This window comes from Leptosomus discolor, chromosome 1 (genome assembly GCF_034619465.1).
Source record: "Leptosomus discolor isolate bLepDis1 chromosome 1, bLepDis1.hap2, whole genome shotgun sequence".
NCBI classification, from domain to species: domain Eukaryota; kingdom Metazoa; phylum Chordata; class Aves; order Leptosomiformes; family Leptosomidae; genus Leptosomus; species Leptosomus discolor.
In genome coordinates this window covers 217334211-217357625 of record NC_141391.1, presented here as the reverse complement: position 1 = coordinate 217357625, position 23415 = coordinate 217334211, and the positions used below count along the sequence as shown (strand labels likewise).

At 52.7% G+C, this 23415-nt stretch overlaps 3 protein-coding genes across 4 annotated transcripts; 1 reads left to right on the top strand and 2 right to left on the bottom strand.

The window, feature by feature from the left end:
• Nucleotides 1-4271: 4271 nt before the first annotated feature.
• LOC147416400 (tubulin alpha-1D chain-like) lies at nucleotides 4272-7657 on the top strand. The gene is made up of 3 exons (XM_086481066.1): nucleotides 4272-4473; nucleotides 5784-5932; nucleotides 6674-7657. Exons 1-3 carry the CDS (start codon nucleotides 4272-4274, stop codon nucleotides 7655-7657), a joined length of 1335 nt encoding a protein of 444 aa, XP_086337192.1.
• Nucleotides 7658-12514: 4857 nt separating this feature from the next.
• LOC104344450 (tubulin alpha-1C chain) lies at nucleotides 12515-20246 on the bottom strand. 2 transcript variants are annotated; one of them, XM_086481056.1, is made up of 4 exons: nucleotides 20217-20246; nucleotides 14592-14814; nucleotides 14237-14385; nucleotides 12515-13486 (listed from the first exon to the last, which is right to left on the bottom strand). In XM_086481056.1, exons 2-4 carry the CDS (start codon nucleotides 14770-14772, stop codon nucleotides 12515-12517), a joined length of 1302 nt encoding a protein of 433 aa, XP_086337182.1. In that variant the 5' UTR covers nucleotides 14773-14814; nucleotides 20217-20246. The 2 variants fall into 2 exon arrangements, with proteins under 2 accessions (XP_086337182.1, XP_009946883.2); XM_009948581.2 differs by lacking the exon at nucleotides 20217-20246 and having other exon boundaries at nucleotides 14592-14820.
• A 1347-nt stretch (nucleotides 20247-21593) lies between these two features.
• Nucleotides 21594-22064, bottom strand: UCN3 (urocortin 3). The gene has a single exon (XM_009948580.2). It carries the CDS (start codon nucleotides 22062-22064, stop codon nucleotides 21594-21596), a length of 471 nt encoding a protein of 156 aa, XP_009946882.1.
• Between the last annotated feature and the right edge of the window lie 1351 nt (nucleotides 22065-23415).

The window sequence follows — 23415 nt, the reverse complement described above, 5'->3', positions numbered from 1 at the left end:
CAACCTGCTTGGCTTGAATTCCCTAAATCCACGGCATAGCCCCAAGCAGGAACAGCGTAATGCTCCCATCTGCTCTCAGAGGTTGGGCTCAACATGCCAGTGGAGGAGAGCTCTTCCATAGGTGCCTTTCTCTTCCAGGTCAGCTCATGTCTTTGCCCACCAAGGCTGCAGTCTTGCCTCCGTGCCTCGTCAGAGCTCAGGGGTGACCACCCACCATCCTCCAGGCTCAGCCTCCGAAAACCACCTTGAGGTCAACTTGGAACTTGTTGCTTGAGGATTTGCACGGGTGAGTTTTGAATACATTCAAGGACGAAAATCCCCCCATTTTTACATTCCTGCTCCAATGTCTGACCACCTTCACGGCGAGCTGAAAGTTCTCCCCTTCTTGTGGATGAACAAGCGCACTCACCCTGTCCACTTACGTCCTGTACTCCAAATCTGACCAGCTCGGTGGCCTACGCTAGACTTGCTCCAGTATACCATTGTCTATCTTGTACTGGTCAGCTCAAACTGGACCCAGTAAACAGAGAGGGTCTCATGAACGCTGAATAGAGGAAATACTCAGCGTCCTTGACTGTCTGGCTGCACTTGTGCTGACACAGTCTGCGCCATGGTTGTCTCCCCCAACCCCAGAGCTGTCAACCTGTTGCAACTGTGCCTGAACCAGCCTTTTAATGGGAGAACGAAGAGATAAATAAGGGAATTAGTAAACAAGTTACCACTGACCACTCTTGTCTACCTGCTGCTAGTAACCACAGGGGCACTACTGAGAGTTAAGGGCAGATCCAGAGCAGTCTTAAAGCCATGCCTACCCATTTACAGGATGGGGCCAAAACTGGCTCAGAGTCCTTGCGTCAGCTCTTGGCAGGAGGGCAAAACAAACCCTCAGTGGCCAGCAGGTCAGGCAAACGGAGGGTCTGAGCCTGCACCTGAACTCCCAGAGGTGCAAAAGTCAGCAGATTCCCGCGAAGGTTAGTGGGGATACAGAACAAAGACCAAAAATCGTGAGATTGGGTCTAAAAATAGATGCGATACCGCCTATCAGTGGCAGTGCTGTGAATAATGATAAGGGGAAGATTGTTTCTGCCGGATAAAGTGAATCATATGGGGGCACACAAACTTCTTCCACACAAACTTCCCCAGATTTTTTTTCTTTTTAGCTGAACCCAAACTTTGGCTTTTTTTTTTTTTTTTTCCCCCAGTTGAGACTCTTTGAAAAAAAAGACACATTGCACTGCACCCAGGGCTGCTGTGACCACAGAAATCACAGCAGCTAGACACCAACAGACCGTTTTATCCCTTGCTATTTCTAGGGATGGAAGGGAAAAGGAGCTCTGCTCCTTTAAGCTAGCAGAAAGCTTCTTTATATTCAGGTGGAGTCAAGCCTTCCTGGGCTATAAAGTTGCAGGGAGAGGCAGGAGCAGCAGCTGTTTTGCCTAGGTCTTAGCAAGCCTTCAGTCTCATCATGGTAAGAGCATGCCTTGTATTTGTATTAGTCTAAGCTTAAAATATAAATTGTATATTTTCCAAGTGTACTGAGCTACACAGCTTGCTCTTTTTTTTTTCTCTCCTTTCTCTTGGGGATGTTAATTCCAACCAGCTTTGTTTAATTGCTGACTACCTTATGGTTTATTGATTCAAAGTTTGCTCCTTATAAGGGAAAAGTGAGGGACTTGGTTGGAGAAGAGCTATTTAAGTGGCCTCTTGCTGCTTTTCACTCTGAGTTTGCAGCTCCTGAGGTGGGGTCTGTAGAGTAGCAAAGTTTTGGTGTCTTTAATGCAAGTTGAGGTTTACTTTTTGGGGGGAAGCAGCATATCTCGATCCACAACTATGTGAGAGACTAAAGTTTGAATTTTGACACTGCTGGCCCTTTTCCCAAAGTTTAACACTTCAACTCTTGCACTGCCACAGGGAACTCTGCAACTTGCAGAGATCTTTAGGTTTTTTCTCTTTGGGAGTGAGCTGCCATGTTGCCTTTGTCTGCTACAAACCCCTGGGATTAGATATTAAATGAATAAAGTCCCCCTTTCTTCTAGCTTTTTAGTTGGATCTTTGCTCTAAAGAGTTTGCAGCTGTGAACCTGAAGGGAATTGATCTCGTTGCTAAAAAACTGCAACCTGGAACAGTGCTGGCTGCTCTAGCTGAAACTTTTTGTGAAGAATAACACAACTGTCACCTTATTGTGAATGCAAGGGAGTAACTTGTTGGAAAATCTGATGGTGTCCCTTTGCATGTTGCAAATAAAAGAAAACTTCAAAGTAACTCCTCGCGAGCCAGCTTTTGAACTTTTCTTTTTATCTGCTGACTTCCAGAGTCTGTCTTGGCTATAAAACAGTTAAACATTTACATGGTATTTCCAATGGGAAAATCAGCTGGACAACAATAGGCTGCCTATAGCCAGACTCTGTAAAATGCAGTTCATCTTGATGCAAATGTCGGAGATCTGGGATCTCAAAAAAACCCTTCTGGCATATTTGAGAGGTGTGTGGGGGGAAACCTGCAGAAAAAAACTTGTACTTTCTTCTTTCCAGCAGGCCTTTTTTCCTTTTTTTTTTTCCCTTTCTACCCCTCTTCCCTGTGCTCTGAGCTGAAAATACCAGTGCTCCCATGAAGCAGGTGCTGGGACTAGTGATCTGGGAGAGGATAGTGAGTGGAGCAGCTGTCCCAGCTGGTGCTGGTGAAGTGGCCGTGGGGCTGACCCTTGCAAACTGTGGCGAGGAGCTATTGCAACCATCTTGCTGAGAGGGATGGGCAAATGGCAGTCAGCATTTCCCACATAGTGCAAATATCAACTTGGAGAGGGAGGACTTAAACACAGCTTCCACACCCAGCAGAACTGGTGATCTGGGCCCAGATCAGGACTAAGCGGTGTTTAGCCAGCTGTGGGTAACGGGGTTGGTGTCCCTTTGTGGTACCAGGAGCGTTCATCCAGTTGGGGTCCAGCTTTATGGTGGATGACCTGGGCATGCGGTGGCCGTTGGAGTTGCTGGAGGGCTGAGAAATGTCTTGGCACATCCATGCCTGGAGACTGAGAGGGGAGGAGTTGCATTGCATCCTTCTCCCGATGGCTGCTGCCACAAGTGGCTGGTGCCCAGGACTGTCTAGCGTTACTTAGAGGGTGGGGACTTTCAAGGGACAGAGTCCCTCTGGCAGGATAGTATGTCTAGGGGTACGCGCACGCAGAGTGTCCTCTCAGCCCTGGGACAACCGGGCTGTCAGTGGCATTTGTTAAGCTCTGCTCAAGGTGGGCTCCTTGGAGCAGTGGAGCTGGGTTTATCTGTGGAGACCCCCCAGGTCTGGGTAGGACTGGGTGGTGGTGTGAAATGAGGCGAGACGTGAACCAAGCTGCCCATCAAGGCTACAAATAATGGGATCAGCTGCACCGGTTGCCATCACCAGCTCCTTTTCATGGTGATCCCTTGGGAAGCAGCAATGCCCTGTGCCATGCAGCGATTGGGAGTCTCTGCTTGAGAGCTGGGACACAAGCCTCTGTCACTGCTGCAGCAGTGCTTTGATCTTGGGGCGGTGGAAACAGCAGAGATGCCAATTACCCAGGGAAGTGTGCAGCCATCAAAAAAATCCCCAGAGAGTCTCCAGAAGATGCCAGTACCTTCAATACTGCCCTGGAGTTAGAGGCTCCTGGAGGGTGACCTGGTTAAATCAGGACTCTGAGCCTCTCCTCCAGTGTCAGCCTGCCTTGTTCTGGCTCCGGGCGACTGCTGATTTCCTCCAGCCTCTTCCTGCTGTGACTCTGGGCTTGGCTGTGGGTTTCCCAAGCTTGGCTTCTCCCTTCTTGGTGCAGAGCATGGGGGGTGTGTTGCTTTTTTTTTTTTTTTTTTTTTTTTTTTTATAGTTAAGGAGCCTGGAGCTGTTGTCCTTTGTGCCCCATCGCTTTGGGACCTGGGGGATTGACAGCTGCTCCACTCCACTCCATGGCAGGGCCAGCCGAGCACTGAGTGAGGAGCCAGCGCTGCTCAGCTGCTTCCTGCCTCAGCACGAAGCCCATCACCTCCTTCCTTCCTCCTCCCTTGGGCTGGGAGAGCCCTTCCTAGGGAGGCTATGTGTCCAGCTGCCCTGCAGATCGCGGTTTGATCCTCCCTCCAACTCCCAGCAGTGGGCGGAAGCCGCCTGTTTCCCTCATCATCCTCAAACAAGGACCGTGGGGGGGGGGCTAGTGCGAAGTCATAGGATGCCTAAAAATTGCCTTAACAAGCTGTTTCCCCTTCCAGAGGGAGTGCATTTCCATCCACATTGGGCAGGCTGGCGTGCAGATGGGCAACGCCTGCTGGGAGCTGTACTGCCTTGAGCACGGGATCCAGGCGGACGGGACCATTCCTGGCCCCAAGCAGGTGAAACCTGCGGAGCCGAAGCCCGAGCAAGTGGATTCTTCTTTCGAGACCTTCTTCTGTGAGACAGCGTCTGGGAAGCACGTGCCCCGGGCAGTGTTCATAGACTTGGAGCCCACTGTCATCGGTAATAGTGGGGCAGCTGGGTGTTGTGGTGTCTTTAACCATGACTCCTGATCCTTATTTTTTTCCTTGGGGCTTGTGTTGCTGCCCATATTGCCCAGCAGCTCCCGCTCCTTTGCTCTAGTAACGTGTCTCCAGCCATCAGAAGGAGACAGTTTGCATTTCCAAAGGGATCTGGGAGTGACAAACCCATTACTGTTACTACACTGACTTATCTTTAGTTGATCCCTCCTTTTAAGGGATCTGGTGTCTTGAGCAGGATCCTCAGCAGGTCGCATGGATTTATTAGCCTCAGTGGCTCTGAATTATACCATACTATGACCTGACGAGGCGTATCTGGTCTTAATGCTACATGTGAAGCAACTTTGGGCAGATGAGTGCCACAAACTTCATGGTTCTGTGGAAACTGGGTGTCTTGCTATTGCAAGCTTTCTAGTTCTCCTTCCAGCTCCATTAATGATCTCGGGGGGTTTGCTTTGATTGTGGCACTTGAATTTGGAGTACCTTCCTAGAAAACAAATTTTTTTTTTTTTTGTTCAAGGAACTGGTGGAAATGGCTTCCAACCACCTGCATCTTCTGCCTTCTAGGCTTCTCCTGGGTGCTTGCTCCTATGTTGCCATCTAGGATATGTGACTCATTATTTCATCTAATGGAAGGAATGTAGATGTTTGTTTTGTTTCCACTTGATTTTTAGGCACTTTATCAAGGCACTAAATTGGAAACTCAGTGAGCAAGCCAGTAGAGTATGAAACGTACCCAATATTAAGACTCAGTGAGTTTAAATACCCACTGGAGCCGTCTCCAACCTCGCTGCCTGCATGGAGCCTAGAGAAACTGCTCCTAATGCCTGTCTTCATAAGATGCCTGAAGCTGGGTCGGATACATCTAGCAGAGATGTCAACACTGGAGGCACTCTGTCTCCTCTTCAGTGCGCTGTAGAGCAGAGGATGGAGGTAGTGCTTCCAGCCATCTCACGATGGTTTGCAACAAGCAGAAACACGAGCTGCATGTGGTAACTATAATCCTACAATAATGTTGAAAATGTGGGCAGCGTCCTAACTCTTTCAGCCAAATTACATTAAGATCTCAAAGTGGCTGCTGGGCAAAGATAGAGGAGGTATAGCAGGACCTTGACGAATTAGCCTGGGCAGGGTTATTCTTACCCCTTCCATTATTCCCAGTCTGAACTAACCATGCCATGACCACCATCTCGCATGGACTCCTGGCAGGTTTGTTATGTGTTTCACTCTGTCACACTAAGGTCTAGACCTGTAACTGTGTGCTGCTCTCCATGACTGCTTGTCCTTGTGTAGATGAGATCAGGACTGGGACCTACCACGCGCTCTTCCACCCAGAGCAGCTCATCAGTGGCAAGGAAGATGCTGCCAACAACTATGCCCGTGGCCACTACACCATTGGGAAGGAGATCATCGACACTGTCCTCAGCAGAATCCGTAAAATGGTAAGAGAAAAGACAGTCTTTCCCTTAAAATAACACATCATGAGAATACAATTAAACATTGGGTTTGGGGTAAAAGTCTTAAAAGAAAAATCCCATTATGTGAGCTCCAAGGGCTATTGCTGCTGTGATTAGGTTTGGGGCTCAGTAAAGCAAGGGACCATCTAAGCCTGTAGATCTGCTCCAAAAGCAACTGTCATTGCATATCATACCTGCATGAAATGGCACAACACTAGACATAAGAGGCAGAAGAGAAGGACCTTTGACCACAGGAGAACCACACCTTGGTTGTGCAATTGCAGATATTAGTTCTAAATAGCCAACTGGTAGCCAGGCTGGAAAGACCAAACTCCACATTTGATAGGAGTGAAGCAGGATGGTAATAATGTACTTAGATGCCTGTCAAAGAAATGTTTCTGAGATAGCAAGTGGGTCCTGGACCCTTAGGAGACATCTCCCATCCCCACTCAGGTGCTGAGGTATGCATTGTAGTGACAATGGGGCAATTTGACAAGAGTTTCCACCTGACCATACAGAGCTACCTGTAGTAGCTCCATGGAAATGCTGCAATTAACACATATATTCTTAAAATGCTCAGTAGGGTGAGATACTGAGTGAATCCACTCAAGGCCTTGGGCGCACTCAGGCCAGTAAGTGCTCCAAGCGGAATTTATTGCTGTATTTTTTGGAATTATTATTGAAGTCTTTAACAGAGAGAGATAAATATATATTATTCTGCTGCAGGCGGACCAGTGCAGTGGCCTCCAAGGATTCCTGGTCTTCCACAGCTTTGGGGGAGGCACAGGCTCCGGGTTCACCTCCCTCCTCATGGAGAGGCTCTCCGTGGAGTACAGCAAGAAATCCAAGCTGGAGTTCTCTGTGTACCCAGCCCCACAGGTCTCCACAGCGGTGGTGGAGCCCTACAACTCCATCCTCACCACTCATACCACCCTGGAGCACTCAGACTGCTCCTTCATGGTGGACAACGAAGCCATCTATGACATCTGCAACCGCAACCTGGACATCGAGCGTCCCACCTACACCAACCTCAACAGGCTGATTGGGCAGATTGTCTCGTCAGTCACCGCCTCCTTGAGATTTAATGGTGCTCTGAATGTTGACCTGATTGAATTCCAGACCAACCTGGTGCCCTACCCACGGATACACTTCCCGCTCACCACCTATGCACCCATCATCTCGGCAGAGAAGGCCTACCACGAGCAGCTGTCGGTGCCAGAGATCACCAACGCTTGCTTTGAGTTCTCCAACCAGATGGTGAAGTGTGACCCGCGCCGTGGCAAGTACATGGCCTGCTGCCTGCTGTACCGGGGGGACGTGGTGCCCAAGGATGTGAACGCGGCCATTGCAGCCATTAAAACGCGCCGGTCGATCCAGTTTGTGGACTGGTGCCCCACGGGCTTCAAGGTGGGGATCAACTACCAGCCTCCCACGGTGGTGCCTGGGGGAGACCTGGCCAAGGTGCAGCGGGCTGTCTGCATGCTGAGCAACACCACGGCCATCGCGGAGGCGTGGGCCCGCCTGGACCACAAGTTTGACCTGATGTATGCCAAGCGAGCCTTTGTGCACTGGTACGTGGGGGAGGGCATGGAGGAGGGGGAGTTCTCGGAGGCCAGGGAGGACCTGGCTGCCCTGGAGAAGGATTATGAGGAGGTTGGAAGGGACTCAGCAGATGGAGAAGAAGATGAGGCTGATGAGGATGAGTATTAACAAACTGCAATCTGTTCTTAATGAAATCAAACCTCAGCTGAAATACAAACCCCCTGTCATCAGGCTAAACTGGTCCTGAGGGCCTGGAGGTGCCAAAGGATTGCCCTGAACCTCAGCGCTGCTGTTTGACATATTATACCTTTTCTGCTTTCATAGTCTATGTGCTCATAGTGCTCTTCTGTAGCATGAGTGTCTCGAGCTTTATCACACTGCTGTTTATTGATGAGTGAAGCTGAATAGGTGCTTGACTTAGCGGTGGGGACGCATCCTGCCTAGGCACAGGAACCTGGTTCCTAGTCCAGGGGAATGTGGCAAGCTGCCTGCTGTGGCTGAAAAGGAAAAACACTTGCGCTGGCTTTTACTGTAAAAGCACCTTTTATTTAGAAATGCACCTGTACACTTCTATGCAACTGTCCTTTTGTATTTGAATAAATCCTTTTTTTTTTGTTTCTGCTCTGAATTATTTGCATTTAACCAAGGTGTTCGTGAGGGGAGATCCCTACTACACAGATGTTGTCTTGGGGAGAATAGGAAATGCTAATAAGGGAGTAGGCCATCTGTGAGGATCATCAACTGTAATTATTGCTGTGAGGGAAGTGTCCCATGTTCTGCAGGGACTTGTCTGTCTGGAGCTGGCTGCTGCACTTCTCACCTCCAAGAGCAGCCCAGAGGAAGCGTGTCTGGGACCAGGCAGGGACTCCCCAGTCTGACCGGTGCCATAATGAGGAGCGATGCCTGGGTAAAGAGCATCTTTCTGCTGGAGTTTTGCCTCCTCACTGTCTTTGGTAAAGCTTTTTTTTTTTGTTTTTATCGCCTGACCAAGTCCTGGTGGTTGGGGCATTGCTGTAGCTCAGGGCTGGGGTCTTGCTCAGTGTGAAACCAGCATCATCTGCCTGGGGTTGGAGTTTGTCCTGGGAAAGTGAGCCAGGCCCATGTGAGGGGATGACTCAGGAGGAAAAAGCAATGAAATGCCCCTGGGAAGATATGGAGAGGGAGTGTTCGTAAGCCTGTGGGACAGAACGGCTGGCTCCAAGCTGCAGTGAGCGTCTGGGTGCCCTGCTCGTGGCTGTTGTTTACCTTAGCCCCACATCCACCCTTTATTTTAGTGCTGGGCTCTGTCTCAAAATGGAGTCAGTCTTTCCCTCCAGACCTCCTCCATGCCCTGTAGCTACAGCTGCCCTCTTTCCTGAGGGGGGGATGATGCTGGAGATGTTCCTCAAGTGATGGCACTGGGAAGCACGGCCAGGGATGTTTAGAGGGCTGGGGGGGAGGCATTGCTGTGTCCTATAGCTGGGAGATGGAGGTGGAAACAGCCCAGAGCTCATTGTTGGCTGTGGTTAGCCCAAAAATCTGGGGGGCTGACAGCATAAACGGGCAGTAGATGGACCACTAGGAAGATCCCTGTTGGGCTGAAGCCTCCTATGCGCTCAACTCACTGCTGTGAGCTAAAGTGTTAGGCATGTCCCATTGCTCTTGGGGAGGCTGAGCTCCAGACTCCCCTCTGAGGTTGGTCCTTCTGGGGATGGTAACCAGCTCCTGCCTCATCTGATGGGTCCTCTCCTTTATCTTCAGCTCTGCTAGGGTGATGAAGCCCATGGGGAGACCCCCACAGCTGGTCAGCCCTAAGACCTTGGGGCTGAGGGAGTCTTCTCTCATCTACCCTAGGTGGTCAGTTTTTACCCCCCTCATTCCTGAGGAGAGGGCGCACCCACCTGCTGGGTTTCCAGTTGGTTGTCCCCACATGTCACTTGCACTGACAAGAACCCTCCCAGGGGAATGGCGACTGCACCATTTGCCAGGAATGAGACTGTCTAGGGCTCAAAGCTGCTTTTTGAAAGAGCAAAGATGACTTCTGCCTCCGTGCGCAGAGCAGTGTGCTGGGAAGTTTCGAGGCATGGTCTTGAGGGCTGCTGCTTTCCCTGCTGGCTCTATTCCCTGCAGACAGCTGGGACTGGAAGCCACTGGTTCAATCCCCCAAATATGTGAGTCACAGCAGCCTGGAGTGGACGTGGGGTGAGCATCACTCCTACCTTGAGCCACAAGCTAAGCCAACGGGGCTGAGCAAGGGCAGGAGCACAGCCACCTGCTCCTGCAGCTTGGAAAGTCATCAGCACCGGGGCTGATGTAATTGCTTGTTACTGAAATAAATTACTCCCGTACGTCTGTCAGCATAGACCCACTCCTGCCCTCCCACAAATGCAGTAAGGGAGGGAAGAAAAGGATTTTCCTTGGGGGGGGGCAGGGATTCCTTGGTTTTTGGGGCATTGCCATCTCCAGCTCAAGGGACATAGGCGATGCTTTGCCATCTCCATGAGCAGCGGATGGTACAGACTTGTGCCCAAGAGCAGCATACACTTCAGCTTTATTTTTCCCTACCTGTGTGCTGGAATAACAAAGCTGATCAATTAAAAAAAAATAAAAAAAAAAGGCCACTAACCAGCAGGAGGTGGAGCAGCCTTCAGGATCCCTGTTTCCACAACGATGCTCCAACCCATTCACCACCATTCATTACTGCAACAGGGGTCAGGGCAGATTTGTCCATCGTTGTCCTGCAGGGAGGAGGCTCAAGGTGTCCGTAGAGCTCTGCCACTGACTTCTCACAAGGTCTTGGACACATTCCCTCTTCCTTGGTGCTCTCCAGCCCTGATCCAGCAGCACCTGCTGCCTCTTGTTTCCATCCCATGGCCGGGTGCAAGCTGAAAGCTGTGTCTGGGGAAGTTGTGCTTGGTCCTCCTGGGGCCAGTGGTGATGAGGCCACTTAGGGGGCTTGATGTTCAGCACAGGGGGACATGGTCTTCATCTGGCTGGGGGACAATCTGCCTCACATACATCTTCTGGGCCCAGCTTAGAGCCATTGCACACAGAAGTGATAGAAAGGATCCTGTTGCCATCGCAAGCTGATGAGCCCGAAGCTCACAAACATTCACAAAAGTGTCCTGATGGAGCTGCAAGGCTCTCAGGGCAGCGGGCAGGACTATGCTGTGGCTGCAGAGATGCATGTTGTCCCCAACCTGACCAACAGCTGGACTTTTCCTCCACTCCCAACAGGAGCAAGAGCTGTGCACCAGCTCACAGCATACACCTCTGCATTCAGGAGCTATCAGGCACCCCAGAAGATTTAAAATGAGAAAAAGAAAAAAAAAAAAATAGTACTTTTTGCAAACAGGAGGTTGACACTCCAAGAATGCAGAGTGTTCAACAGATCCATGGAGATTAAGCCCTTCTGGTGTCATAAAATGAGATGGTCTAGATGTGACCTCGGGCCACCAGAGGTGGTACGGCCACTCTGGCTGCTGTGCCCCCCCTCCTGCAGCCCTGCACTATGGGCAGTGAGATGAGCTGCTTTGCCAGCGGGCCACCGGCAGGGCAGACCCTGAACCCCAAAACAGGACCCCGATCCCAGGACAGCTGCGCTGAGCAGAAGAAAAGCTCCTCCCACCACAAGAGAAAAGTAAAAATCAAGGAAGACTCACTCACCTCCTGGCCAGGTACCAGGAGGGGAAGGCAGAGCTGGCATTGCGCCCTTCTGAGCTACTTTCTTTCTGCTTTGTCCCCCTCAGTTTTCGACTCTGGAAGCAGGTTTGGGCATCACTTTGGGGTCTACATCAGCCCTCTGCAGAGAGGCATTTCCCAGCACATAAAGCCATATCTGGAGGTCCTGGGAGGCCCAAAGGAGGCAGAGGATGCCCTCTTCTGCAGTCATCACCATGCCAGCTCCACCAGTCCAAGCAGCATTCCTCCCCCAGGCAGAGGGCAGCTGGAGGTGAGACAGGCCCCAGGAGTTCCCACCTTGTTGACCTTGGAAGATTGCCACCCTCAGGAGCCCAGCTGAGTAATGGCAACCGGAGTCAGGCTTTAATAATAACCATCCTCCTCCACCCTTGCTTCAGGTTGTTTAAACTTTCCTCCAGTGCAACCCAGAGCCAACACTGTCAGCCCTTCAATTACAGCCTGACTGCAGATCCAGCTTCCCCACCACAGCCCAGCCAGCTTCTTTTCTTGGCTCACTTACTGGGAGGAAAGTCCCCCAGTGGAGAAATAAACCTGCTGCAGCCCAGGGAACCTGCAGAGATCAAGTTAAAACCCTCTTTTCAGCTCCTTAGCTGTGCGTAGGGATTTTTGCATCATGTCTGGGGAGCAGCCATTACCCAGCACAAAGAGGACCTCCTTGGCTTTGAGCTAAGATTGAGCTAGAACGTGGTTTGGGTGCTTTTGCAGGACTGACAGACAGCAGAAGTACTTGAATTCTCATCTCAAGTCCAATTAGACTTCCAGCCAGAGCCAGGCGTGGATTGCTTTAGCAGGACTCTGCATGGCAGCAGGGGACCAGAGAAACCTGGCCCCACTCCTTGCTGAGCCTTGGAGCAGAGAGCACTATGGAAAGCCCACAGCTGTCTGCTCCAGCACATGGACAGACCACGGGCAGCCAGTGCCCAAAGTGCGACTATCACCCCAGTGTTCAATTTAACACCGCAGTTCAACCCCGGGGCAGATGGCTCACATCATGCTGTCGCTCACCCCAGTTCACAGGGCTCACCCCAGCATCTACAAACAGGAAAGCCCTATGGGTAGGACTACAGTGACCAAGGCAATATGGGAACCCACCTGCAGCCACCACCACGAGTCAGTTTGGTGGCACATCAAGATAGGAGAAAGTGTTTTGCTGGTCACCATTTATTTATTCAGTCAACTTTGTTTATATACACAAGTCTTGACCAAAGAGTTGGTTTTAGAGAAGCTGCAGGGTTTCCAAGTCATATTTCCTCAGACCCAGCCCACAACTCCCTTCTCTGGAAGGAATTCCAAGACTAGGTTACAAAAACCTTCCTCCAAGCTGCCATCCCACAGACAAAAGTATTATTCCTCATCATACTCCTCTCCATCTGCTGAGTCCCTTCCAACCTCCTCATAATCCTTCTCCAGGGCAGCCAGGTCCTCCCTGGCCTCCGAGAACTCCCCCTCCTCCATGCCCTCCCCCACGTACCAGTGCACAAAGGCTCGCTTGGCGTACATCAGGTCAAACTTGTGGTCCAGGCGGGCCCACGCCTCCGCGATGGCCGTGGTGTTGCTCAGCATGCAGACAGCCCGCTGCACCTTGGCCAGGTCTCCCCCAGGCACCACCGTGGGAGGCTGGTAGTTGATCCCCACCTTGAAGCCCGTGGGGCACCAGTCCACAAACTGGATTGACCGGCGCGTTTTAATGGCTGCAATGGCCGCGTTCACATCCTTGGGCACCACGTCCCCCCGGTACAGCAGGCAGCAGGCCATGTACTTGCCACGGCGCGGGTCACACTTCACCATCTGGTTGGAGAACTCAAAGCAAGCGTTGGTGATCTCTGGCACCGACAGCTGCTCGTGGTAGGCCTTCTCTGCCGAGATGATGGGTGCATAGGTGGTGAGCGGGAAGTGTATCCGTGGGTAGGGCACCAGGTTGGTCTGAAACTCAGTCAGGTCAACATTCAGAGCACCATCAAATCTCAAGGAGGCGGTGATGGAGGAGACAATCTGCCCAATCAGCCTGTTGAGGTTGGTGTAGGTGGGACGCTCGATGTCCAGGTTGCGGTTGCAGATGTCATAGATGGCTTCGTTGTCCACCATGAAGGAGCAGTCTGAGTGCTCCAGGGTGGTATGAGTGGTGAGGATGGAGTTGTAGGGCTCCACCACCGCTGTGGAGACCTGTGGGGCTGGGTACACAGAGAACTCCAGCTTGGATTTCTTGCTGTACTCCACGGAGAGCCTCTCCATGAGGAGGGAGGTGAACCCGGAGCCTGTGCCTCCCCCAAAGCTGTGGAAGACCAGGAATCCTTGGAGGCCACTGCACTGGTCAGTCTGTAGCACCAGGGAAGATAGCCAGAAGGACCAAGTTACTGCACTTATTCTGGTCTCCTTGGTCTTAAGTACTGTGTTCAACCACTAAGTTCAATACACCTTCCACTCCTAACAGGTGAGTTCTGTTGGACACAGCAAATGCAGCTGCTTTTAAATTATCTCATTTTATCAGGAACCAAGGTCTGGCATGTGAGAGTGACATATTGGGTCAGGTAGAGACTCATGCAACTGTAAGTAAAGAATATTAGCAAAAGTCTGAAGGCCACTAAGAGGTTCCACCAAAAATCAAGAATATCTTAGTGTTGTTGCACTGCTGGGGGTCTGCATGGGCAAGACCTTATACCCCAGAGGCAAGTATCCTCCAAGGGAGGAGAGGTCTAAGGGGAGACACTAGCCAGAAGTGGAGCTGTGACATCGGTCAGGATGAGATGTTGGATCAGGATTGACACAGCAGGCACTACCCCCATGAGGAGAAAATCATCTTGCCTGGACAGTTAAGTCACAGGTACTTCTTTTCCTGCTTCAGCCGGGGGCATCTTTAGTCCTTTCTTTTCCCCTCAAGTCTCAGCCAGCAATACATATCACCCACACGCATCCCACCATGTTGTTCCAAGTCGCACTGGCATGGGGCATGGTCTAGCTGACCAAGACCTGCTTGCCCACCCTCCCCTGCCCACCATTGCATCTTTTGATGGCCAAGGCCACAGCAACCAGAGTGTTAACGCACAAGACCCTCCACAGGGTTGTTACCATTTTCCGAGCCCTGTCAACAACAGAGTCGATGATCTCCTTCCCAATGGTGTAGTGGCCTCGAGCATAGTTGTTGGCAGCATCTTCTTTGCCACTGATGAGCTGCTCCGGGTGGAAGAGGGTGCGGTAGGTCCCAGTCTTGATCTCATCTGGAGGAAGTTGACATCTCCTGAGTGTCACTGGCACAAGATCCACTGTCTATCAAGTTACTTGCACTATTTTAGAAGTAGTTTCACATGGAAGCTGGCAGCCTCAACAGCCGCTTAAATGGGCGCCACCACCACACTTTAGGTCAGAGAAGGTATTTCCCCCACCTTGCCTCCTCAAAAAGGTTTGGAGACCTTCCCTGACTTACCAATGACAGAGGGCTCCAGGTCCACAAATATTGCTCTGGGGACATACTTCCCTGATCCTGTCTCACTGAAGAAGGTCCCAAAGGAAGAGTCAGCTCGCCCTGAAGTTGTGCTGGAGGAGATGATGCCATCTGGCTCGATCCCATGCTCCAGGCAATACAGTTCCCAACAGGAGTTGCCCATCTGGACACCAGCCTGGCCAACGTGGACAGAAATACACTCCCTCTGCATGGGGATGGGAGAGAAGAGGAGGTAAGGAACCTGTGCTGGCAAGTTAGACTAAAGCTGGCACTTCTGGGTCTTTTTATAGAGCATGTGGCCAACAACCTATGGACATGAGGAGCACCAGCCCAGCTTGGTGGCAGGGAGAGCATTTTCTCCCTAGCAGGCACCCAAAAGCTGCTGAACATGCAACAACTGAGCATTAGCCCATCAGAGAGAGGTTTCAGTCTTCCACCAAGGCTGCTGTGGAGATTAGGGCCTTGTAGTGGTTCCTTCTGCATCCCAGCACGTTGCTCAACAGCCCTGTTCCCAGGAGCAGGCCAGCAAGCTCAGCTGCTGAACCTACAGCACACATGGCTGCCAGGTCCAAGTGCTCACGGTTGCTCCTCTGCTCTGCTGATCCTGCCTTGGGGCAGAAGACAGGGCACAGAAAGCCTTCCCAGGTACCTCACCCGGTGCTCTCAGCTGGGGAGGAGGGAATGATTCAGCCCAGCCAGCTTAGACAACAGTGCAAACACTCCCCCCTGTGCTCCCTTCCTGGGTGGGCAACAGCAGAGGACCTCTGCCTGTCTCTGATAGGAGAAGCCTGTGCTGTTGGGCTTCAAGATTTGTCTGTGAGCAGTTTCTCATCTCCATTTAGACTAGACACAGCCACACAGGATCATCTGGCTGGAAACAGTAGAGAGGGCTCAACTGAGGATAAGTAGGGACCAATTCTTCATCTTCTCCGTACAAGACTAGTGGCTGTCCCATGGAGCAACTGCTCTTGGCTTGAACCAAAGGGAGGAGTCCCTGTGCAGAAAGTGTGGTTGAGCTGACACAGGAGGCTGTGGAAAGAGGGATTTTGGACTGAAGACTTCCACTGAGGCTTACTAGGGGAAAAAAAAAAGCCCTACATCTCCTTCAGGAAGCCCTGAGCTACAAGAATGGAAAGTCAGAGTGGCTTACCAAAGGCTTAGTCTGCCCCCAGTGCCTGCCTTTAGCTGTGGCCTGGGCAGGGCACTGGGCCAGCACAGCAACTCTCAGATTACCTTCTCGTAAGGAGCCTGGCACAACAGGACCCCTACCAAGCACAGAAAATGGGCAGTAACACCCTACATGAGAGTAGAAGGTCCAGACCTGAGTGCTGGTAGCTAACACACCAGCCCACAGACACCACTGCGTTTCTCTTCCCACACAAGCAATCCCAGGACAGCCTTAACCACGTTCTTCCACAGCAGGGCCAGAACAGGGATATTGAGCCAGTCTTCACAAGGAGAGACCTTCCTCCCCTGCTGCAGGTCTGCCTCAGCCCCACAGCAACATGAGCTGAGCCTTGATTCAGGTGCCACCAGCGAGACCTTCCAAGTGACTTCATGCAGGGAGACAGGCAGGTCTGAAGGCATTTTATCAGGGCAGTCCTCCCCAGGCCAGGAAGGGCAGGGGGGACACCAAGCTTTCAAGACCAACCCAGCCCTGGACACCCCTAAGCACAAGCTCTGCACCCTTAGGAGCCTCTTCAAGGCTCTCAATGTTGATCCCGAGCCCACAACCAAGGGCAAGACACCTTCCCCCAGGTGAAAAACAACAAAAAAAGCTACCTCCAGCTTCACCCTCCAGCAGAGCTGTGGAGAACCAGCCGTGGCTGCCAGAGAGCAAACCCAAGCCCCACAGCTACTCACCATGGCTCTGAACCACCTGAGCTCCTCACCACAATCACAACCTCCTCCCTGAGAGCACAACCTTCCTGCCTCCCTCTTGGGCCTTTTATAGCAGGTAGAGCAGGGCTCTCTGTTAAAAGGCTCCCTCCTCGTTCAGGTGCCTGCTGACAAAGGGTTCAGGTGTTTCTGGCCTTGGAGAGGGAGCCATGTGGGGAATTTAAGGTGCTTTGAAGGACTTGCACCTGCAGACTCCTCCAAAGGGAATTTGGAGTTTGTTTGGCTTTTGAGTATTTGTTCAGCATTGCTTTCCCCATGATGTCTAACAGCCCTTTCTGTGAAATCAGGAAAAGAGCTTTCAGTGGGTTTTTTGGGGAAGATTATCTGGATATATTTATTTCTTTAGTTAAAGAATGAGGATCATTTTTAAGACTTTTTTGCAATTGTCAGGGCTGGAAATGTGCTTTCTACTTTCCATCCTCCTTTTCCAAGTGCAGACAGCACGTCTGTTAAATGTCCTGGGGACTGACAGGAGTTGCAGGCTGGGGTTCCTGCCTTGGGGTGATGTCATGGGGCTGGGATGGCTTCTCCAACACTGGTGTCACAAGGAAGCCAGGCTCTCCCAACTCCAGGGCTCCTCAAACACAACCCCACTACCTCGGCAGTGCCTGATTTTTGCAGCATCTCCCACCCTGGCCCCAGGCCATGGACAGTGCAGAGACCAAAGCTCTCCCCAGCCTGCCCCATGGAGCTGGGTCCCACAGCCAGAGGGGAGGGCAGGACCTGTGGACTCCTGGCACACTCTTGGGAGAGGGGACTTCTCTAAAATAGGGGTAACAGCTGTTAGGTGGCAAAAATTCATCGGAGATGCTGAGGCTGGTACGTGATGCGGAGATGATGGATGCCCTGGAGGACCTGGGACAGCCATGGAGAGAGGTGACAGTACATGGCAGAAGGCCAGGACTGAGAGGCACCAATGAGGCCATCACACTGCAAATGCACATGGGTTTTATTTTCCATGCAGCATACACAGAAGGAAGAAACTCACTGACACAGGATGTCCCAGAGGCCAGAAACACAAGTTTTGAAATCTGATCTAGATTAAGACATATGGATCGGCTCTACGGGAGCTACTAAACCTCATGATCTAGTGCCTTGGGCATGAGCGGGATACCCTCTGTCCCCCGCTCTTCTTGCATCTGGTGGGAGGCTTTGGGACCTGCCAAGAAGGAGGACAGAAAACAGGACTGCCCCAGGGCTGTAACCTGCAGAAAATGACCAGGAAGACAAAGGTCCATGAGACAAAGAAAAAGAACACAAGAGGTACAAGGAGCAGAGAAAAGCGCCCATCCATCAGCCAATGGAGTTGGGTCTGAGACTGGGGGCAGTTTCTCACCCCCCTCTGAAGAACAGGGTTGGCTTTTGCATCTTAATGTGCTCCTGTCCATGTCATGAGTTGTGTTGAGGGTGATCCTCAACAGCACAGAGCTCCTGGGTGGCTGGGGGTGGCTCTGCTCCTGGGAAAGCTGGTCACAGCCCTGCCTGGCCCAGCTTAGAGCAGGGCTGGACATCCCAGGAGCAGGGCTGGACATCCCAGAAGTGGGAGAGAACATCCCAAGAGCAGGATGGGATGTCCCAGAAGCAGGACAGGATATCACAGGAAAAGGCCTTCATGCCACCAGGGATGGCTCCCTCTGGGTGTATCTGCAGCCTGAAGTGCATCTCACCTGCCTGCTTAGGGCTCAGCTCCTGATGTCACTCTCTGCAAGGCCACCGTGTCCCCAGTGCTCTCTCTCCTGAGGTTCATGGGCAAACTCTGCCTGTGGTCACTGCCAGAAACCAGCTTGGTTTTTCCAGCCAAGCCCCCATGGATGTGGACGTAGGTGCCTCCTTCTGGCCAGTTGCTCCACGTCCGTTGGGTTACACTGCCTGAATCCCTTCCTCAGCCAGATGTGCGTGGGGCCTCCTTGATCCCAGGATGGGGTTCAAGACCTGCTGTCCTTGGGGGCTGCCTAAATCACTGCAGCATCTGATTCGCTCTGATGTGGGTGAAGGAGGCTTTTGAGCGTTCGCACGTGGAGGAGGAGAAGGAGGATGAGAGAGTTCCCGGAGGCCAGGGAAGACCTGTCTGCTTGGGGGAAGGGTTACAAAGAGGCTGGAAGGGACCCAGCAGTGGAAGCAGAAGGATATGTTGGCCAGAGCGAGCCTGCAGCACCTGCAGAAACCACTCTTTTTGAGTGCAATACCGAGAGTTTGGGTTTCATCCCTGCATGAAAAGGCAGGAAAGACCTAATCCTCACCTGACCTTTACAAAACTCCATGTATCACCCCAAACAGCAGCACTGTCCTTCCCAGGCACGGCGGCCTTGGCTCTGCACGCTCCTAGACGCAGGTGGGTGCTGATGGAGATTTCAGTGCTTCTATTTGCCATGCAGCTTCCTCAGGAAACCTGTCTCCTCCAACTATGTGTCAGCCCCATCCAAGCAACCCCTGGTCTTGCTAGACAGAGGCTGAGAAGGAGGATTAATTTTGGAAGCGTTTGTCCAAGCCAGTGCTGGGTGTGGGTGACACTCTCCCGCAGGCATGCAGCTGGGGAGGAAGGATGTCTGCTGTCCCCATCACTTGTTATCAGCTGTTACCTGCTGTCCCTGTCTCAGCTTTGCACGCGTAAGCACAGCCTGGTGCCAGCAAACACCTTGGGTTCATTCACCCTCGTGGTGTCTCTTCAACATTAATGGCCTTCCCTGAAGGGGAACAGAAGAAGGACCCAGTGTGAGCCCCAGGGATGCGACGTTTGATCTCCAGACACTACCACAGGGCTGAGATGTTCCCCTTGTCTAACCTGGTGCTGCGAAAGGACCCCAACCAGGGCTGGTGCAGGTCCCCACGGCAGCTGACGGTGGGGAAAAGCCTGTTTCCAGCCTAGGCCAGTATACTTTACTGGAGCTCACTGGGCAGCACAGGGGAAAGCCTCTTCAACTTCCTGCTCGAAGCAATGATTACTCCCTTGTCTCTGAGCAATCCCTCTGTCACTCCTTGCTGTGCCAAGCCTCCTCTAGACAGCCCTGTGCATCAGAAAGGCTGAGTCTGGACAGCCTGGGGACACCTCTGTCCAAACCCAAAATGGGACGAGATGGCGGGTACCCGGCCGGGTCTGACCTTGATCTGCCTGACCAGATGTGAGCGGGCACGTGCACCCCAGTTTCCCTCGGTGTAAAATGGTGACAACAACTACGTCCTGCTGAGGTCACTATACCAGTGGGGGATGGATGTGTAGGTGTAATGTAGGTGCTGTGCAGTGGCAGCTGGATAACACACCAGTGTTTTGACTGCTGCTGAGCTGGGCTCACCCAGCATCCAAGGCTGTTTCCCCAACCTTTCCCCAGTAGGCTGGGGGTGGGTAAAATCTTGGGAGGGGATACAGCCAGGAGAGCTGATCCAAACTGACCAAAGGGATATTCCATCCCACAGGACGTCTGCTCAGCAATATAAGCCGGGGAAAACAGGAAGAAGGGGGGGACATTCGTTTCATGTTTGTCATCCGGAGCAACCGCTATGCATGCTGGAGCCCAACTTCCCAGAAAGTGGCTGGACATCGCCTGGCTGATGGGAAGTGAGAATAAGATATTTTGGTTTGCTTTTGCTTCATTAAACTGTCGTTATCTGACCCACATGCCTGTTGTCATATTTTCTCTCCCCTGTCCAGCTGAGGGGGTGAGAGTGATAGAGTGGCTTTGGTGGGCACGTGGCATCTGGCCAGGGCCAAACCACCACAGTAGGTTGTTGGGCTATAAGAATGTATAAAGCTATATACAGTGTACATAAAGGGCCATATAGTCCAAGGCTATGGCAGATTACAACAAGGAATGACCTCACCACCTTAACTTGGGGCTGAGGCAGGAGGAGGTCATTGCACAGAGATGCTGTGGGTATGTTGGTGTGGTGTCTGCTGGAGATGTGGGCTACGAGGGTAGGATGCTGAAGGGCCTGGTTTTGCTTTTTGGGCTTCAGCTGAATTTCGGTCCTGAGTCCCCAGGCTACGGGTCAGCTAGGAGCCCTGGCCACCTGAGCATGGGGTCGCTGGGGCTGAATTTGGTTGTGTTGCCTCCTCTGGGTGCCCAGTGAACAGCGAGGATATGCCTCCAGCCATGCCTCTGCAGGTAGCTGGTGGGTCCATCTGCCAACCCTTCAACCAGAGACCTGTCCCCTCTCAATGTCCACCTGGAGTGCTCCCCACGGCCATGCCGTGGATGGGGCTGGTGGGAACTGCTTTGCTGCTCTTGGCAAACATCTCCTGGGCCAAATTTCTCTCCACCTCCCACACCTGCTAAACGCAGGGATGAAGGCCAAGGGGTGCAGTTTCAGTTTGGAGCTGGGCTGGGGGATGAAGAGAAAGGGAGATTTAGAGGAAGGGATAAATACTCCAAGGTGAAGGGGTAGGAACTTGGTGAGCTGGGGCTCAGTGGAGGGTGAAAAAGAGTGGGGTGAACAGGCATGGTCTGTGTACGGGTAGCTGAAGCTGTACCAGCTGCAAAACTGGTACAGAGGTCCACCAGGAAAGGGAGAGCAAGAGAAAGGTGGTCAGGGGTAGATTGGGCAACGTGGACAGACCCCATGGGGTGTGTCAGGAGCAGCCGGGGAAGCACTTGCAACTTTTGGGGTCCAAACTCACCTGAGGCCATGGGATGGTTTAGGGACAGCTTGCGTATGGGGATTTGGGAGGGAGTAGGATCTGGATCGTGGTGGGAACAGGGCTGTGAGGTTGAGCTGGAGGGATGTTTTGGAAAGGCTACAGGCCTAGACAGACCCAACCGAGCACCTGCTGGAGGTGATGGGAGAACAAAGCATTGGAAACTCAAGAGATTGTAGCTTTAATTAGGGACCTTCTCGAGGCAACATGTACCCTTGCCCTGCTGCGGACACAAGCCTCTTCCCCACGTGTGGAAATGTCCAGGAGGAGGGATGGAGGACATTGGGAAGAAGCGAAGGAAGAAGAAGAGATATGAAAGTTAGGTAGCTCTATGGGTCAAAAATGTACAACACTGATATACACGGCCTTCAGTCCCCTCTGACCAGCAGACTGGGGCCGGATGGTGGCCCCACACAGCCAGCCCTGCTCCGAGTCCCCCCCTGCCCAGTGTGGGGTCACTTCCGCCGCCCAATTTGGGCCATGAGGTGCGCGTTGGCGGCGGCCTTCGCCCGCAAGTTCTTGGCTTTGGCGATGTTGAAGAGGATGTTCATGATGTTGGTGGGGACGTCGAGGGAGAGGGTGACCTTGGTGCGGCGGTCGCTCTTGGCCCGGTTTTGGTACGTCTTTCCCTTCACCTGGGCCTGGGAGACGTATTTGTAATGGCCTTCCCCCGGGAACGTCCTTTTCCCCATCTCTTCATCCACTGCGAACTCCCCCTCCTCCTCCTCAGATGCCTCCTCTGGTGATGGGGAGTCGAAGCTGCGCTTGTCCAAGACGGCGTTTTCCTCCGGCTGGCTCTTCTGGGCTTCGGCGAGGGCCGCGTTGAGGCAGCTGAAGATGGAGGCGGTGTTGTAGAGGCGGAGAGCCCGGCTGGTCTCGGTGGCACAGAGGAGGGCGAGGAGGAGCAGCAACCTGGCGTGGGGCATTGCGGTGACCTGTCTGGTGGAGAAAGCAAGGGGAGGGAAGAAGTGGGCACGGGCTTCCCGTGGGGCCCAGGGCAGAACATCGTCACTCCCAAATCCTCCCACATTCCACGGACCTGGGTTCCCCTCCGAGGTTCTGCACTCTTGGCTTCACCTCCCAGGTCTCCCTATTCCATCTAACAGTTAGGACAGGTGGGAATGAGTTGTCCTGGGGCCTCCTCCTCTAAGGTGCAACCCTTTAGCCTTTGGTTTTGGGGTGCTGGGTGGGAGGTGAGATGTCTAAGGTGCTTTGCAAGGCTGCAGCCTCCAGGAAGGGGAAGATTTGGCCTTCCCTTTACTGAAACACAGCCACCTGCTGCAGGAGAGCTGGTTTTACTGTGGGTACCTTCTTGCCTGGGGCAATCTCGTTGCAGTCCCCATGCGGCCCTCTCCACCTTGCTAATACCTCCATGGAGTAACGGTGGGTACCATCAGCTGCTGTAAAGACAGGTTTTCCTTTCAGCTCCTCTCTGATGAGCCTGAAGCCACCAGAGATCTTTCTGTGCTCTTCGAAGCCAGAAATTGCCTGTCTACCCACTCACACAACTCTGTCTGAAAAGGGCATGGAGAGTAGGGGCCAGTCAGCCCCAGTGTTGGGGGCTGATCTTCCACCCGTCCAGTGTGATGGCCCCATGTCCCCTCTCCAGCCCTGGCCTTGGGTGCTCCAGAGTTGCCCGTTGCCCCATGGCTCCATCCCCAAGACCCTCCTCTACCCTGGGTGTAGGATAGGCTGCCCCACCTGATGGCACACTCGGTGCGCAGTCCTCCTGTGGACAGCTCTGCCTGGGGACCTAGGGACGCGTCCAAAATTGCAGCACACCATCATCGCTCCCTGCTTGAAATACAGTCATTTTGGGGTCTTGCAGGCGATGAAAACCTCGGGATAACCCTCCTGCTCTGCAAAATCCCCTGGTGTCTGAGTCCTGCCTCTCTGGGAAGTGACCCAACTCTCTGTGTACCAACCAATCACTCAGAAAGTCCACAAGAGATCTCCCGGTGGAGGTCTTCGCCCCTGTTGAGGTCAGACAAATGTCCCCAGGGCCAGCCCCGAGGGCACAAGAGCCCTCCAAGTGCTTGGAGCTGTCCTGACATTCCCAATCTTCGGGCCCCATCTTGTGGCAAACACATCTCATAGCAAGCTCTGGCTGGTGGGGGGGGACAGTCCCCAGGGGTGTGGGACCCTGCCTGGGGCTGGGGTTTCACTGCTGGTTTAGGGCTGTGAGCTGCTAAGGTATCTCCCATGGGAATGGGAGCGTGGAGGGGCCAAGGAGGCTGGGGGAAGGCCCCTGGGAAGCTCTTGCAGAGCAGGATGGCT

Coding starts and splice junctions, on each gene's coding strand:
- LOC147416400 (XM_086481066.1), top strand. CDS start 4,272: ATGGGCAACGCCTGCTGGGAGCTGTACTGCCTTGAGCACGGGATCCAG. Junction 4,474..5,783: donor CTTGGAGCCCACTGTCATCG/GTAATAGTGGGG, acceptor GTCCTTGTGTAG/ATGAGATCAGGACTGGGACC. Junction 5,933..6,673: donor TCAGCAGAATCCGTAAAATG/GTAAGAGAAAAG, acceptor ATTCTGCTGCAG/GCGGACCAGTGCAGTGGCCT.
- LOC104344450 (XM_009948581.2), bottom strand. CDS start 14,820: ATGCAGAGGGAGTGTATTTCTGTCCACGTTGGCCAGGCTGGTGTCCAG. Junction 14,386..14,591: donor CCTGGAGCCCTCTGTCATTG/GTAAGTCAGGGA, acceptor AACTTCCTCCAG/ATGAGATCAAGACTGGGACC. Junction 13,487..14,236: donor TTGACAGGGCTCGGAAAATG/GTAACAACCCTG, acceptor CTGGTGCTACAG/ACTGACCAGTGCAGTGGCCT.
- UCN3 (XM_009948580.2), bottom strand. CDS start 22,064: ATGCCCCACGCCAGGTTGCTGCTCCTCCTCGCCCTCCTCTGTGCCACC.